Source organism: Mastomys coucha, unplaced genomic scaffold (genome assembly GCF_008632895.1).
Source record: "Mastomys coucha isolate ucsf_1 unplaced genomic scaffold, UCSF_Mcou_1 pScaffold23, whole genome shotgun sequence".
Lineage (NCBI taxonomy): Eukaryota > Metazoa > Chordata > Mammalia > Rodentia > Muridae > Mastomys > Mastomys coucha.
Genome location: NW_022196906.1, coordinates 34,939,880 through 34,955,458, shown reverse-complemented (window position 1 = coordinate 34,955,458; position 15,579 = coordinate 34,939,880). Strand labels below are relative to the sequence as shown.

Sequence of the window (15,579 nt, the reverse complement as noted above, 5' to 3'; positions counted from 1 at the left end):
TAAGTGTACTGTGTTAAAGGTGAATTCTGCAGAGTAGATGCTTGCTAACTCACCCAGATCGTTGGGTCTAGAGATGTAAAACCAGACTTGGCAGAGCAAACTGGGCCTTTCCAAGAGCAAGAAATTAAAGATTCAAATACTTCCCTTTGAGACTTCCCAGTGACCCAGGAGATATTTGTTAGAACTGCCCAACAACCATATTTAAATAGTCGCTCTCATTACATAAAGTTTTGGGAAGTCTACTATGTGCAGGAATTTCAGGGTGGAATGTTTGGACAGCTTTGCTGTAGGCCAGATCCCCTCCTGGCCCCCATAGTTACAGTGGCCTAGTCAGAAATAAGATTTCCTGATTCACAGCTCCAAACATCTGGCAAGAGTCAGATCCTCTGAAATAACCCAGTCTCTAATCATTTTCTCTGAGTTGCTATGGAGGCCAGTACAGTGTGGGAGACTGAAGAGGTCAGGTTAAAGGTTAAGGGTTGTGTTCCTGAGAGCCTCAGAGCCACAGGCAAAGCGGTGCTGGGAACACATTTCCGCTCACTCACATTCCTCAGATGGAAATAGCCATGGAAGAGATTAAAGGGGACAGGAACTGTTTATTTCTCCGCAGCGACAGAAAGAGCTGGAACAGTGGTACATAATTGATACCTCATTATTCTTTAACATGTCTCTACTGCCAACCCTGCCTGCAGCATTTTAATAAGCCCAGAATCACTGGACCCATCCCTGCCCGAAGGGATGGGCGCATCTGTTCTCAGCTCTGAGGATTGTCTGCCCTTGTTTATTAACTGCAAGACTTTGGTTGGAAAAAAAAAATGTTCTTGCCTGGGGATGGGGTGCTCCCTCCTCACATTCCCAAACACGCATGACCAAACAGTCCTTTGTGTTATTTCCATACTCCTGTAGCTTCAGCGTGAGCAACTGATGACTCCTGGCTGAAGCAGTTAACCCTTTCCTCTCCTTCCTCTGCAGTTCCTACTCCATCTTAAATACGGTATCATCCAGCTCACTCACGTTTGGTGATGGGGCATTAGAGAGGCGGCAGTATGAGGATCAAGGACTTGGGGAGACAACACCCCTCACTATCATCTGCCAGCCCATGCAGGTAAGGCTGATCATGAGGGTCATGTCCTCGAATCTAATCCTGACAGTTTTGTTTGCTTTGTTTTGCTTTTGGGGACAGGGTTTCTTTGTGTAGTCCTGCCTGTCCAGGAATCCACTTTGTAGACCAGACTAGCCTGGAATTCAGATATCCTCCCGTCTCTGCCTCCCAAATGCTGAGATTAAAGGTGTGCACCACCACCACCCAGCTAATCAGGATATTTTGAGGACCATCCTTAGCACTGACCTTGCTTCTTCCAAAGGGTCCCTAACTTTATGAGGGGGGAGTACACAAGGTCACAAAGACACACAACAATCTAAAACTAGGAAGAGACGGGTGATTGGTACTGTCTGTGGACAATGCCACATGGATTTGAGCATGGAAGCAAGGTCATCCCAAAGAAAGAAGAGGCTGTCTCTCTTTCTACTTGTGTCAGTAGAGTGAGGTTCTTAGCATAGTAATGGAAATTGAACTCAGAACCTCTGGAAGAGCAGTCAGTGCTCTTAACTGCTGAGCCACCTCTACAACCATGCAATTCCCTTGGCCTAGTGAGAATTCAGTATACCTGTGACACTCTGGGGACAGCCTGGAGAAGGGAGTAGGAGTAGTGGTCAAGCAGAACAGAGACAAATTGAAACTTCAACATGTTAAGGATGAAAAGGGGGGTATACTTTATCTGGAGCCCAGGGTTTGAATTAAGGAATACTGGGAGAGCAGGTAGCAAAGTTCACAGTGCCAATCCACACATTAGCCCTGGCAGAGCAACGAGAAACCAATGGAAGAGTGTTGGCCAGCAATGACCTAGCAGCCTGAGGCAACTGGGAAGATCAGATGCATCAGCAAGAAAGATGTAGGAACATCCACACAGTTCCCCTAGCAGCTATGAAAACCAGTACTTGTCTCAATTTGCCTGCATCACCATATGTGGTACAGCTATCCTCCCATCCCCTGAACCCATTCTGGAAATACTAACATATACGCAACCCAGATTGCAACACACATGATGATTAGATTATGCAAAGCCTGGCTGCAGAGGTGGCTCAGTGGTTAAGAGTACTGGCTGCTCTTCCAGAAGTCCTGAGTTCAATTCCCAGCACCCCACAAACATAGAACTGTAATTCCAGTCCTAGTGAGTTCTTCCACCTCTGTGGATACTGCAGGCACGTGGTACTCATACATGCATGCAGGCAAAAACACCAATACACATAAGTCATAAATGATACAATTGTAGAAAAAAGAACATGCAAAGCAGAGGAGTAAAGATAAAATAGGCACGAGGCAGACACATGTGCCAATAAAATTCCTCTATCCCGGGGAGAGCTGATGATATATCTCTTTGGGAGGAGACAGCTGCCTTTCTAGATGACTGTCTGCCTCTACATTAATGGCTGGCTTGACCTGTGAACTGTACCTTGAGTAACCCTACTGTTGCAGTGGGGGGAAGCAAAGAGCATAGTATTTCATAATCCCTCATACTTCAGAGCACCTGCAGGTACCTCATAGGAGCCCGAGAGTGACTTGTGAGGTCTGCGGGATGAGTTTGTTATCCCCACTTTACAAGCAGGCCAGACTAACCTCGTGGCAGTCAGGGAGGTCATCAGAGTCATCCACTGGCAGGATTTTTCCTAGAGCTCAGCTCTCTTGGCACGCACACAGGGTAGTCTGTGAGGCCATGCGCAGCCTTACTCTTCACCTTTCTTTCTCTGCAGCCCCTGAGAGTCAACAGTCAGCCTGGACCCCAAAAGCGATGCCTCTTTGTGTGTCGGCATGGGGAGAGGATGGACGTTGTGTTTGGGAAGTATTGGCTATCCCAGTGCTTTGATGCCAAAGGTGAGTCTCTCTGTTTATCCACTTTGACTCTCTGTGGTTTCCTTCACCCACAGTTAGTCTAAACCTAGTAAGTGGAAAAGTCCAAAACAAGCTGTCTTATTTAGGGTTTCTATTGCTGTGGTGAGACACCATGATCAAGAAGCAAGTTGGGGAGGAAAGGGTTAATTCATCTTACACTTTCACATTGTAGTCCATCTTTGAAGAAAGCCAGGGCAGGAACTCAAACAGGGCAGGAACCTAGAGGCACCAGCTAAAAGAGAAGCCATGATGAGACTCTGCTTACTGGCTTGCTCAGCCTGTTTTCTTAGAAAACTCAGGACCTCCCACCCAGGGATGGTACCACCCACAATGGGATGGACCCTCCCATATCAATCAGTAATTAAGGAAATGCTCTACAGGCTTGCCTATAGCCCAACTGTATAGAGGCATTCTCTTATTTGGGGTTTCCCCCTTTTAGGCAAAATAAAATTAGCCAACACACAAGCAGTTAATGTGTTTTATATTGTAATCTCTCCATTCTGGGCCATGTGATTTAATTCTCAGGCTCTCCAACCATGTCCCGCCCAGGTCGGCATCCCTTCTTCCAGTGTCTCCACAGTAGAAATGCTACCCACCTACTAGGTTTGAAACCACCTAGGTTTTCAAATCTATTGTCAAGAGTGTCACAGTATCATTGGCCTCTCCTCACTTGATCATGTAGATACAGTGTCCTTTCATAAGAAGCCGAAGTATAATACAATAAGATGTGTTGTGCAAGACATCTATGTAACTTTCATTACAGTATGTCATTTTACTCTTCCTCATTATTGTGGCTGACTTATGAGTAAAATGATATCATAGGGGTGTTTGTGTGGGTAAAAACATAGTCTGTTCAGAATTTCTCACTATCTACACTTTCAGGCCTCTAGTGGGGCTCTTGGGATGCATCTCCTATGTCTAAGGAGGACTGCAGGTGGCTAGTGGCCTACACAGCAATGCATACCTGTCATAGCCTCTAGGGGGCACCATCAAGCTACTTTTATGCACATTGAGTCATTTGACATACTTAGAAAATTCCTGGAATCTCTAAGTCCTTGATTGCTTCAACTCTTATGGGAGAGATAAGTATTCTTGTCCCCAGCCTATAAACTGTGGTATCAGGAAACCAAGAGTAGCTGTGTCTTGCCCACGTTCGTACAACAAAATCTGCTTAGAAACATGAACTGATTCTGTGGTCAGAATTCCGCCTTAAAGTACCATGGGCCCATCCAATTCAATTCTCTCTTGAGTGGCCTTTTAAGAATAGGAGCCTTGCCTTTTTCTAGTTGTTATATTTACTGAGAAATCCCCTCGTTTCTGTCACCAGCAGATGGTAGTGGATTCTAAGTCAATCTTCTGAAGAAAAGGTGTCAGGTTCAATACTTCCCACTGCCCCCAGATGATCTGATTTGGTGTCTTTGACCAAGAAGGAGGAGTAGTCAGGATCACTGAAGAAAGTTTCAAAAACAAAAAGTCTAGATAGCCTTTATTTGATCTTCTCCCCCTAGGCCGCTACATACGCACCAACTTGAACATGCCTCATAGTTTACCTCAGCGGAGCGGCGGTTTCCGGGATTACGAGAAAGATGCTCCAATCACCGTGTTTGGGTGTATGCAAGCAAGATTAGTGGGTAAGGGCTCTCCGTGATTGCGTCTCCTGGCTCCTTCACCAGACCCACACCAAGGGTGTACAAACACACTTCGTGGGACTTTCCTTTTTGTTTGTTTGGCTGGATTTTTGAGACAGGGTCTTATAGACCAGGCTGACCTAGAACAGCAGAAGTGCCTAGCTTAGAGTTTTAAGGGCTAGGATTACAGGTAGGCCCCTGCTGGTTGCAGATGTGACCCCTGCTGAGGAAGGAATGAGAGAAGGAAAGTCAGGCTTGGTTTACTTACTAGTCTAGTAGATGTATCAGCTGCTAGCTCAGGACTGCAGCATCTGCCAGTGTGGTATAAGAAGATGTAAGGATAAGGAAGCGGTGCAGGGGCATTGCTGCATTTGCAGAGGACCAGTGATGTTTTGAAGCTGTTCAGTGCTTTGAAAGTATTTTCTTTACTGGTTGTACAGAAACCATGCCTTGTAGTCTTCAGTCATTTAACATGTACTTATTGATCATTTACTTTGGGCAAAGTCCCTGGACTAGATAACAGAGACCCAAGGGTGAAGTCCCATGGAAGTACATGTATGTGTTGTAGATGACTATCAGACTCTAAGGCTGACTGAAAGCAAACCCTACACAGAATGTGAAGAAAGACAAAGGGTAGAATGAAGCAACCAGAGAGGGATGCAGGGAAGAGGAGGAAAAGACGATTAAGAGGCAGGGTGAGCTGGGGCCTTGAGTGGGAGTCATCTGAGTGAAGAAGAAACAGAAGGGAGAGGGGATGGGTCTTGGTATAAAGGACAATAGACAAAATCATAGAGGTCAGACATGGCATCAAGAGATCCCTGCGAGACATGGTCAATGAGTAAAAGCGCTTACAGCAAAAGCCTTGTGACCCAAGTTCGATCCCCAGAACCTACATAAAGGTGGAAAGAGAGAACTAATTCCATAAAGTTAATATCTGACCTCCATATCCTCATATTCCTTTTCTCTCTCTCTCTCTCTCTCTCTCTCTCTCTCTCTCTCTCTCTCTCTCTCTCTCTCTCTCTCTCTCTCTCTCTCTCTCTCTCTCTCTCCTAATAATAGATATATAAAAATAAGTAGGATTAAGCATACAGGGGATGTGAGCTCTTCTTGTTTCTAGAGCACAGGTTGAGGCAGGTCAAGAGAAGGGGCTGGCAAGATGAACAAGTCCATGGAAGACATTGACACCACATGAAGATACTTAAAGTTTACCTTGTAGAGAAAAGAAGTGAACGGCAAGGGGAAGCATTAAGGTCTTAGAGCATTGGATGTTGAGTTTGGACAGCTGAGATTCAGGTTAGCACACTGGAATTGTAGCAACGTCTGACTGTTACAGTATCAGTTCTCTCCCTGGGTTTAGCATCTTCCTCCTAGAGGTCAGAGCATTATCTCCCTTGGTAGCCTCCCTTAACAGGCATTTTGCTGCATGCTGGCACCAGAAAGAAGGAAAGGAAAAGGCAAGAAGAGGTGGGTTGCTTGGCCCTCTCCATGGAAGCACTTATGAAGGACCTGACTGACACTAGGCTCTCGGGGCAAGCTCCTACTAGGAAAGGGAGGATTATGGGTCTCTTGACACTGTTCCACTGAGGGTCAGGATGATGCCCAAATGAACCCATCATGCTGATTCTCTGTTGATTTGCTCGGCAGGTGAAGCCTTGTTAGAAAGTAACACCGTTATTGATCATGTGTATTGTTCACCATCCCTACGCTGCGTTCAGACTGCACATAATATATTGAAAGGTAAGACTCTTGGCTGGAAAGACGTTACATGGTCCATCCTTCCTCCTCCTGTCTCTTACTGCAGAGTTATGGAGTTTCAAAAATGGAAAGTTTACTTTGTTTTTTGTTTGTTTGGTTTTGAGACAGGATTTCAAGGTGACATTGTAGCCTAGGTTACCCTAGAACCTATAGCAATCCTCCTGCCTCCGCCTCCTGAATGCTAGGATTACAGGCTTGGGCCACCATGGCTTGCTGAAATCTAGACCTTTTATTGAGGTTTCTTCTATAAGGTGACAACTGTGCACAAAAGCCATACTCTGGACAGTATAATCCAGATAAATAAAGGGAGAATGTTACTAGTTTTTTCTTAAGGATTTTAAGCTTTCTTGGATGGATTGTGGCTGTACAGAATATTTACATCTTTTAGAGTGAGGATTCCTTTTGCATTTAAGCAGTGAGATGATCTTGCCTGGTTTCTAGATGTTTTCAATAGTAACTGAGCTGTTGGGTGTGCCACACCATCACCATCTTAGTTTCTTCAGTTCATTGGAAAGACTTATTTATTTATTTATTTATTCATTCATTCATTCATTCATTCATTTACTTTTTGAGACATGATCTCACTGTGTAGCCTTGATTGGTCTGGAACACATTGTATAGACCATATTGGCTTCACACTCACAGAAACCCTCCTGCCTCTACCTCCCAAGTGCTGAGATTAAAGGTGTACACCAGCATGCCCTACACATTAGGTGGCTTTAAAAGCTCCGTTGCTGTAAAAGCACTCAACTTTCACCTTGAAACCCATGGACATTTGCATTGGGCCAATCTCCCTTCTCACCCCATTGGAAGGAAGACTGGCCAGACAAACAAATGAGCCAGAAATAAAGAAGCCAGCAAAGAATTGGACACAACACTTGAGTCCTTGGATCTTTAACCTTAAGTAAACCTTCCTCTCAGTACAGAGGCTGCTGTGTATTAACTGCACTAAATGCAATGTAAAAAGAGTTAAGCAAATGTAAAGGAAAAAGTTATACTCCAAGGGAATCACACAATGATAAAACAAAACTTGAACACTGTCACATGTAAATGTTCAACATGGGGTTCCCTGATAACAAAGCAAGTAACAGATGTGATGTTCAAGTACAGTGTATGCTACTGCACAATAGTCGGTGCCAAGAGAATAGCTGGAGCTTTTGAATGTGAGCCTTTGTTTTGTAAGACATCATAGAATTTACTATAGAGAAAAGAGTTGTAACATAGAAATGAGCTGGGTGTGGTGGTACCCGCCTGTAATCCCAGCACTTCAGAAGAAGCTGAGACAGGGGGATTGAGAACTTGTGGCAAGCCTAGGATACACAGTGAGACTTTTGTCTCTGAAAGTAAAAAGAGGGACACAAGCTTGGACAAATTGAGTAATGGCTCGTGGAGGGGAGAGTTTCCCTTAAATCAGGTAGCAGCCAGCATATGAGGTAGAAGTGCAGCCAGAGTAATAAATGCACATGCTGGTAAAACAGAAATTTTATTTTATTTTTTAAACACGTGCGTTATGTAAAGCTGTACAACTTACATATTAAATAACACTGTAAAACACAAAATTTACAATCCTTATCCAAACCTGTGTGCTTCCAACTTACGGAATTCATTGGGTCTAGTAAGGATGGAATAACTGCCTTGTAATTTAAAAAAACAAACAAACAACTTATTTTTTGAGATTGTAGTGTAATTACATCATTTCCCCATCCCTTTGTTCCTCCCAAACCACCCACACACCTCTCCCTACCATCCTTTACAACTTCTTTCTTTGTTATTCGTTACATATGAATGTGCATTTGTAAATACGTAAGCACACCCTGCTCAGTTTGTACAATGCTGCCTGTGTGTTTTCAGGACTGAGTATTTAGTATTGGACGGCCAATCAACATGATTTTCCCTGGAGAAGCCCACGCTCCCACTCTGAGCATTCCCCAGTTGCCCACAGCTCCTTGTGTAGGGTTGAGGCTCCTTGGGCCTCTCCCATTTCCCCACCCCCCACCCTCATGTCTGTTGGTGTCTGTTGGTGTTGGCCTTGTTCAGCTCATGTTAAGGCAGTTGTGCTTGAGAAATGCCATGGATGCAGCTTCTTATATTCCTTGGAGACACAATCTGGTAGTAAACTCCCTGGTCCTCTGTTTCCTCCCATCTTTCTGGTTCCTCTTTCACAGTGCTCCCTGAGCCTTAGGTGTGGGAGCATTTGTAGATATACTCATTGGGGCTAGGCTCCACAATTCTGCATTTGATTGGTTGTGGCTTTCTGTAATAGTCTCCATCTGGAACAAAGAGAAGTGTCCATGGTCAAGGGTGAGGACACACTTATCTGTGAGTGTAAGGACAAATATTTAGTAGGTGGTTGGGGGGTATGCTGGTTTATTAATGTGGTGAGTTGTAGGTTTTCCTCCAAGATCCATAATTTCACTAGCCCTGAGAAGTTGGCTAGGCTTCTGGTACCAGGAATGGTTTACCTCTTGTTTAGTGGGTCTTAAGAAGTCCAGCTAGGGGCTGGAGAGAGGACTCAGCCGTTAAAGGCTAGGCTCACAACCAAAAATATAAGAAGTCCAATTAGAGAGCTGTTGGTTGCTGCCGTGGTGTGGATGCCACTGCTACACCGTTAGGGTCATCCTGAGATGCTCATTGTCATTGTGGCTCAGAGCCATTATATTTAGGTAGGACTTATGGTTTCTTCCCTCCTTTGAAAGCTTGCATGGTACATCCTGGACTACCTTGTCATGTTTTATAACAGTTTACCCTGTGGTTCATTTTTCCATTGACAATATAGTGGGACACACCTCATCCTATTCCTACTTCATCCCTAAGGTTTACAACAAGACAATCACTTGAAGATTCGGGTCGAGCCGGGCTTATTTGAATGGACAAAGTGGGTTGCTGGGAGCACATTACCAGCATGGATACCTCCATCAGAGTTAGCTGCAGCCAACCTGAGTGTTGATACAACCTACAGGTAACCCTTGACTTGTCTTCCTAGGGCCTTGTGTCCTGTTCTGTCACCAGGCCATATTTATCAAGCAGATGATGGACCTAGCAAGGCCTACAGGGAGTTCATAGAAACCAAGCTATGATTTTAGGAAACAAAACTGGGGGACGTCCAGTGTTTACTTGTATTAAATATTAGCATAAATTATACTCCTTACCCCACCCATGCTTGCATTCAGATTTCCTAACTTTATTATGTCGACTTCAATGTAATAGTAAAGCCATTTTGTATGTTAGGGGCATACACAAAGTGGTCATAAAACAGCTCAGTTGACTAGGGACATGACAGTGTGTCACCTTCCACTTTTACTTTAAATTTTCCAAATCACTTGCTCTTTTATCCTTTTGAGATGGGGGGTCTCATTATGTAGCCCAGGCTACCCTGGAACTATGATCCCCCTGTCTCTGTCTCCTAAGTGCTGTGACTACAGATATGGGCCACCACTGGATTTTTAACCTTCTTTCTATGTTCATTTATTATTTCTATGATCCCAGAAAGTAAAAGTGAATAAGATGTGTGTATTTGTGTTGTACATGTGTGTGTGCACACATGTAAGCACTCTACTGAGCTATGTCCCCAGCCTAGATAGTCATTTTTATGTATGAGAGAGTCCAAGTGGCTTGCCTATGGTAAAACATTTAGTGATCATGCATGGAAATAATAATAATATTAATATTGTAAAGATTAACATCTATTAATATCTATTACTATTTTCTGTGTGTCAGGCTCTGTGTGTTCTACCTGGGAGTCTTTCTCCTCCTGATCCATTTCTATTTCCATTAGACCATACTCTGTGCTAGGTTTTTTGTTTTTCTCTTTACTGCTCCTAGGCAAACAATCTGCATGCCTCATAAAGAATTAACCAATAATAATACAGTGACAATACCATTCAAAAACCCACCCACACCCTGAGGAAGGCCAGGTAATCACAACCATTCTGGTAGGGAACTTAAACTCCTCTGTCTTAGAGTGTGTTACCGTAATTGCTTACCCCAATAAGCCCGTATATAAAACAGACAACCCAGTTATTATATTTACAAACTATATGTCTAGATTAGGCAGGCCTATCACTGTATTGATTTATTCCCCAGCTATGAGACCCCTTGTTACTTGTATCTTCTCCAGGCCATTGGTTCTGCTCCATCTTCCTTCCACCTCCTCTTCCACTGTTTTCCAAGACCTCCCACCTTTCCACTTTCCCTCCACTTTCCCACCTTTCCCCTCTACTGGCCAATCATCTGCTCTGGCCTTTATTTAACTAGTCAGAATGGGGAGAAGGCTCAGTGAGATCACCTGAGTCCATGACTCACTCCTCATTTGGGGAAGCCCCTCTTGAGGAAGCAGACTTAACATCAAAATACAAACAGCACCAGGACAACCCACAACAGCAAAATGTGGCAAAGTGAGCAGTCTGCTTGGAACATCCTTCCATGTGCTCTCTGCTGTCCTCTCCTTTCAAATACCTTAATTATGAATAATCCACTGAGTCACTGGGCAAGCACTAAGATAACCCAGCCACTTACCCCGGTGCTACTCCAGGTCTTAATATCAACTCCCTGGCATAACATTAAATCGGACTCTTCACTAATGAACTTCACACTTTGCTCTGTCCTGTCTCTAGCTACTCTTTTTCTCTTTCTTGGGGGAAATAGCAGTAGAATATTGTCCCCATACCAACAGCTGTCACCTTTCTGCCTTGTTACTGCCGACATTGGTAAAGTAACTTTTCTCTCTCTCCCTACAGCCCCGTCCAGGTCATCTTGGGATGGCTAGGTTTTAGTTTCCTATTCTACATTTCCCAAGATGGCCCACAAAGCTCTGCAAAGGTTTCTTTGCTGAGCTTTTTGGTGTATCCAGGCCATACCCATCAGGTTTGTAGGCAGGATGAAGGCTGCGAATTCCTGGATCAAGACATGGTTCTTGTTGCAGGTTTCCTTTTCCATTTTAAAATTCAGTGTAACCGGTATTAAAATTCCTTAGGAGCATTAAAAATTAAGAGCCTAGCACAGGGTATGGTCTAATGGAGACAGCAGTGGATCAGGAGGAGGATGACTCCACAGCAGAACACAGAGAACCTGACACATGGAAAATTTTCTGTCAGTTTTGAGCAGGTCTAGGAAGTTTCTAATCCCGTGGAAAAGTTGAGAAAGCCAAAGGAAAAGCATAGGAGAGGCCTAGAGTAGAGTTAACCACTGTGTCATAAATGGAACCAAATGAGTACATCCATGGAGCAAGTAAAGGAAGCTCATAGAGTGACATGGAGAACAACCCCAAGAGTCAGTACAACCAATCAAGTTTGCTCTGCTTAAATGGCCCTGGCTCTGGGGCTCAGTGGAGAAGGGCATCTGCTGCTCTTGCAGAACTCAGCTTGGTTCTGAGCACCCATATGGCTGCTCACAACTGTCTCTAACACCATTTCCAGGTGATGCGATGCCTCCTCTGACCACCTCATGCTCTTTGTACACATGCAACATACTAAATATACACTCAGTCACATACACACAAAATTAAGTAAGTAAGTAAGTAAAAAAGTGTCTTGGATTCTTGCAACAAGGACCATACAGAACAGGAGGAAGGGCTGGAAGCTGAGCCGGGGAACTGTCCCAGGCTAGTGACTCATATCTCACCATCATCCACAGGAACAAGAGCAGCCTGTGGGCTGTGTGTAGAAAGAAGGCTAGGGATCTAGTCCAAGACTATAAGAGAGAAAAACAAAAACAAAATATTCTACCAACTGGGAAGAACTTCAGAGCAGGGTACAGGGCCCTGATGCTTGGAGGGGGGCAGGAAGGACAGAGGACTGAAGAAGATCTTAGATCTGAGGTGTGAGTGGGGTAAGCTTTGCATGAAACTCAAGGCAAAAGCCTGCACTACAATTGGACTGGTATAGGTTGGAGAAGAGGGTAGCCATGGGAGAATGCTTGGAGAACCACCAGGGAGCACTTAAGCTATAGGTAGAGAAGTGGTTGGGACTTGAGCTAACTCTTAATGGCAATGCAGGACCTTATAGGTGTAGCTAGCAGTGTGATAGGTCCTGCTTATAGGAGAAACTTAGACTCTGTCTCATGACCATCAGGACACCCTTCAGAATGCTGGGAGAAGCCAAAGGCGAGAACAGATGAGGAGCTAGGTCCTAGGATCTCATTTTTCATTTACACGAATCTCAAATAAGACAATGTGGTCTCACCCATAAAGTGACTCTCTGACCATACAACATGGCTTTTTGTTATAGAATGGGGGACAGGGGAGAGCTCCTGAGAGACAGTGTAACATGAATGGCAGTGGAACTGCATAAAAGGTGAGGTGGAAAGAGGAGGCCAGGAAGAAGAGTTCATTCCAGAACAAAGATGTCCATCCCTAAGTGGTGGTGACCCTTGCCTCTACCTTTCCTTCTGGGAACAGTCAGGTGGTGAGAATCAGGATGCTTTCTCCTGGGAGAAACAGGCCTGCCGAATGGTTAGAAAAATCAGATTTCCTCCAAACACAACAGTATTAGGCTTCCTGATAGTAAAATAGAGCATCAAATGGGCCGTCTTCTGGGATGTTTGGTTTTTGTTTGTTTTGTTGGTTGGTTGGTTGGTTGGTTGGTTGGTTGGTTGGTTGGTTGGTTAGTTGGTTGGTTGTTCTGTGTATTTGAGAGAGAGTGTTTTGCTCTGTAACATAGACTGGCCTTCAACTTTTACTGGCAGTTCTCCTGCCTTAGCCCTGTGAAAGCTGAAATTTCAAGTTTGTGCTGGCATACCCAAGTATGATGAGTGATCTTGAAGAGCACACTAGCAGAAGCTGCCCTGTTTACAGAAGAGGTTCAGATCATGGAGCACATCCAAAGCTCAGATTCAGACCTCAGCTCTAAAAGTTACTGTATTAGTCAGGGTTTCTATTCCTGCACAAACATCATGACCAAGAAGCAAGTTGGGGAGGAGAGGGTTTATTTAGCTTATTTCCACATGGCTATTCATCACCAGAGAAGTCAGGACTGGAACTCAAGCAGGTCAAGAAGCAGGAGCTGATGCAGAGGCCATGGAGGGATGTTCCTTAATGGCTTGCTTCCCCTGGCTTGCTCAGCCTGCTCTCTTTTAGAACCCAAGACTTCCAGACCAGGGATGGCACCACCCACAAGGGGCCCTACCCCCTTGATCACTAATTGAGAAAATGCCCCACAGCTGGATCTCATGGAGGCATTTCCCCAATCGAAGCTCCCTTCTCTGTGATAATTCCAGCCTATGTCAAGTTGGCACACAAAACCAGCCACTACAATTGACCCCTTGTCAACTTGACACACAAACACATCACTATTAAACTTCAACACTTACTTTCTTATTTATCCCCAAGATCTAAAGTCCCACAGTCTTTACATATAAAAAGTTCAATCTATTTAAAATGCCCAATATCTTTTAAAATTCAAAGTCTCTTAACTATGGGCTCCACTAAAATACGTTCTTCCTTCAAGAGGGAAAAATATCAGGGCACAGTCACAATCAAAAGTAAAACCAGTCTGGGATCCAACTCACAATCTTCTGGGCTCCTCTAAGGGCTTTGGTCACTTCTCCAGCTCTGCTCTTTGTAGCACACATCTTGTCTTCTGGGCTCCAGATGCCTGTACTCCACTGCTGCTGCTGTCCTTGGTAGACATTGCATGGTACTGGCATTCCCAAAACACTGCTGTAACTAGGCTTCTCATAGACTGTCTTCACAGTGCCAAGTCTCAACTTCTTTGCATGACACCTTCAGTCCTGGGCCATCAATTGCAAACTGAGGCTGAACCTTCACTAATGGCCTTCCATGGCCTCTCACTGTGCCGAGCCTCAGCTGCTCTTCATGACCCCTTCATGATGTCAAAACCAGTACCACCTGAGTGACTCTTACACATTACCAAGTCTTGCTGCAGCACAAGGTACAACCTTGGCTATCTCTGGAACACAGCCTCTTTGTGCTCTCAGAAAACACTTCCCAGAAGATGTCACCTCAATGATGCTGGTCTCTTCTTAATCACTGCTAATTTCTTAGCTCCAGCTAACCAGCATCAATAGTCCCAGTAATGCAAAGTTTTCACTTTAGTAGTTCTGGTATCTTGTTAATCATAGCTGATACTTCAGCCCCAGCTAACCAGAACCACAGACTCTTCAAAATCAAAACAACATGGCCCTGATAAGAGTCTTTAATCTTCCTTTTGAAATTTCACAAGCCAGGCCTCCATCTCTGTACTGTTCTCAACATGATCTTCCAAGCTCCTACAGAACATCCCACAGAGTTCTTGACAACCAGTGGGTCTTCTAGCTCAAAGTTCCAAAGTCCTTCCACAGTCCTCCCCAAAACATGGTCAGGTTGTCACCGGAATACCCCACTATGCTGGTACCAATTTGTCTTAGTCAGGGTTTCTATTCCTGCACAAACATCATGACCAAGAAGCAAGTTGGGGAGGAAAGGGTTTATTTGGCTTATATCCACATTGCTCTTATCAATCACAAAGGAAGTCAGGACTGGAACTCAAGCAGGTCAGAAAGCAGGAGATGATGCAGAGGCCATGAAGTGATGTTCCTCACTGGCTTGCTTCCCCTGGCTTGCTCAGCCTGCTCTCTTATAGAACCCAAGACTTCCAGCCCAGGGATGGCACCACCCACAGGGGACCCTACCCCCTTGATAACTAATTGAGAAAATGCCCCACAGCTGGATCTCATGGAGGCACTTCCCCAACTGAAACTCCCTTCTCTGTGATAATTCCAGCCTATGTCAAGTTGGCACACAAAACCAGCCAGTACAGTTACTAAAGACTCAAACAAGTCGGCTGTCACCTCAGGGCCTGTTTGTTACTTAGAGGCTTATAATTTTTGGAAGTGTTGCGAAAAGATTATCCTGGAAGAATGCAGGCAGTACACTTGAATATACCCCTCCATGTGGGAGCCTCTCAGTAAATATTTTTAGCACTACTTTTAACAGTATATAATTTAAAAGATTATAATCAAGACATCATGTGAGTTTACAGAACTCAACACTACCTGTACCAGGTACCATACATTCAACAATTAAAGGCACAAGGAAATAGAAAAGTCAAAGGATGTGAGATAAGTTCTCCTGGACTAGAACATCTATAAAATAAAAGGGGAGTGTAAACAGACCAAGGTGGACCCCAAGGGACTGGTGACTGTCAGCATGGTGAGTGCCTTGATCCCTCTCTTAAACACCCTCATAGATTGTATCACAGTTATGGTTTTCTTCTATAGTCTTCCCCTAACTGGTCCACACAGAAAGCTTCT

At 44.5% G+C, this 15,579-nt stretch overlaps 1 protein-coding gene across 2 annotated transcripts in view; it reads left to right on the top strand.

The window, feature by feature from the left end:
* Positions 1 to 15,579, top strand: part of Ubash3b (ubiquitin associated and SH3 domain containing B) — a 145,074-nt gene that overhangs the window by 122,435 nt on the left and 7,060 nt on the right. For both annotated transcript variants that reach the window (XM_031345679.1, XM_031345680.1), the window contains exons 7-11: positions 973 to 1,105; positions 2,812 to 2,932; positions 4,459 to 4,581; positions 6,223 to 6,315; positions 9,148 to 9,292. In XM_031345679.1, coding sequence (XP_031201539.1) covers positions 973 to 1,105; positions 2,812 to 2,932; positions 4,459 to 4,581; positions 6,223 to 6,315; positions 9,148 to 9,292 — 615 coding nt within the window. The remainder of the gene's footprint in view (positions 1 to 972; positions 1,106 to 2,811; positions 2,933 to 4,458; positions 4,582 to 6,222; positions 6,316 to 9,147; positions 9,293 to 15,579) is intronic.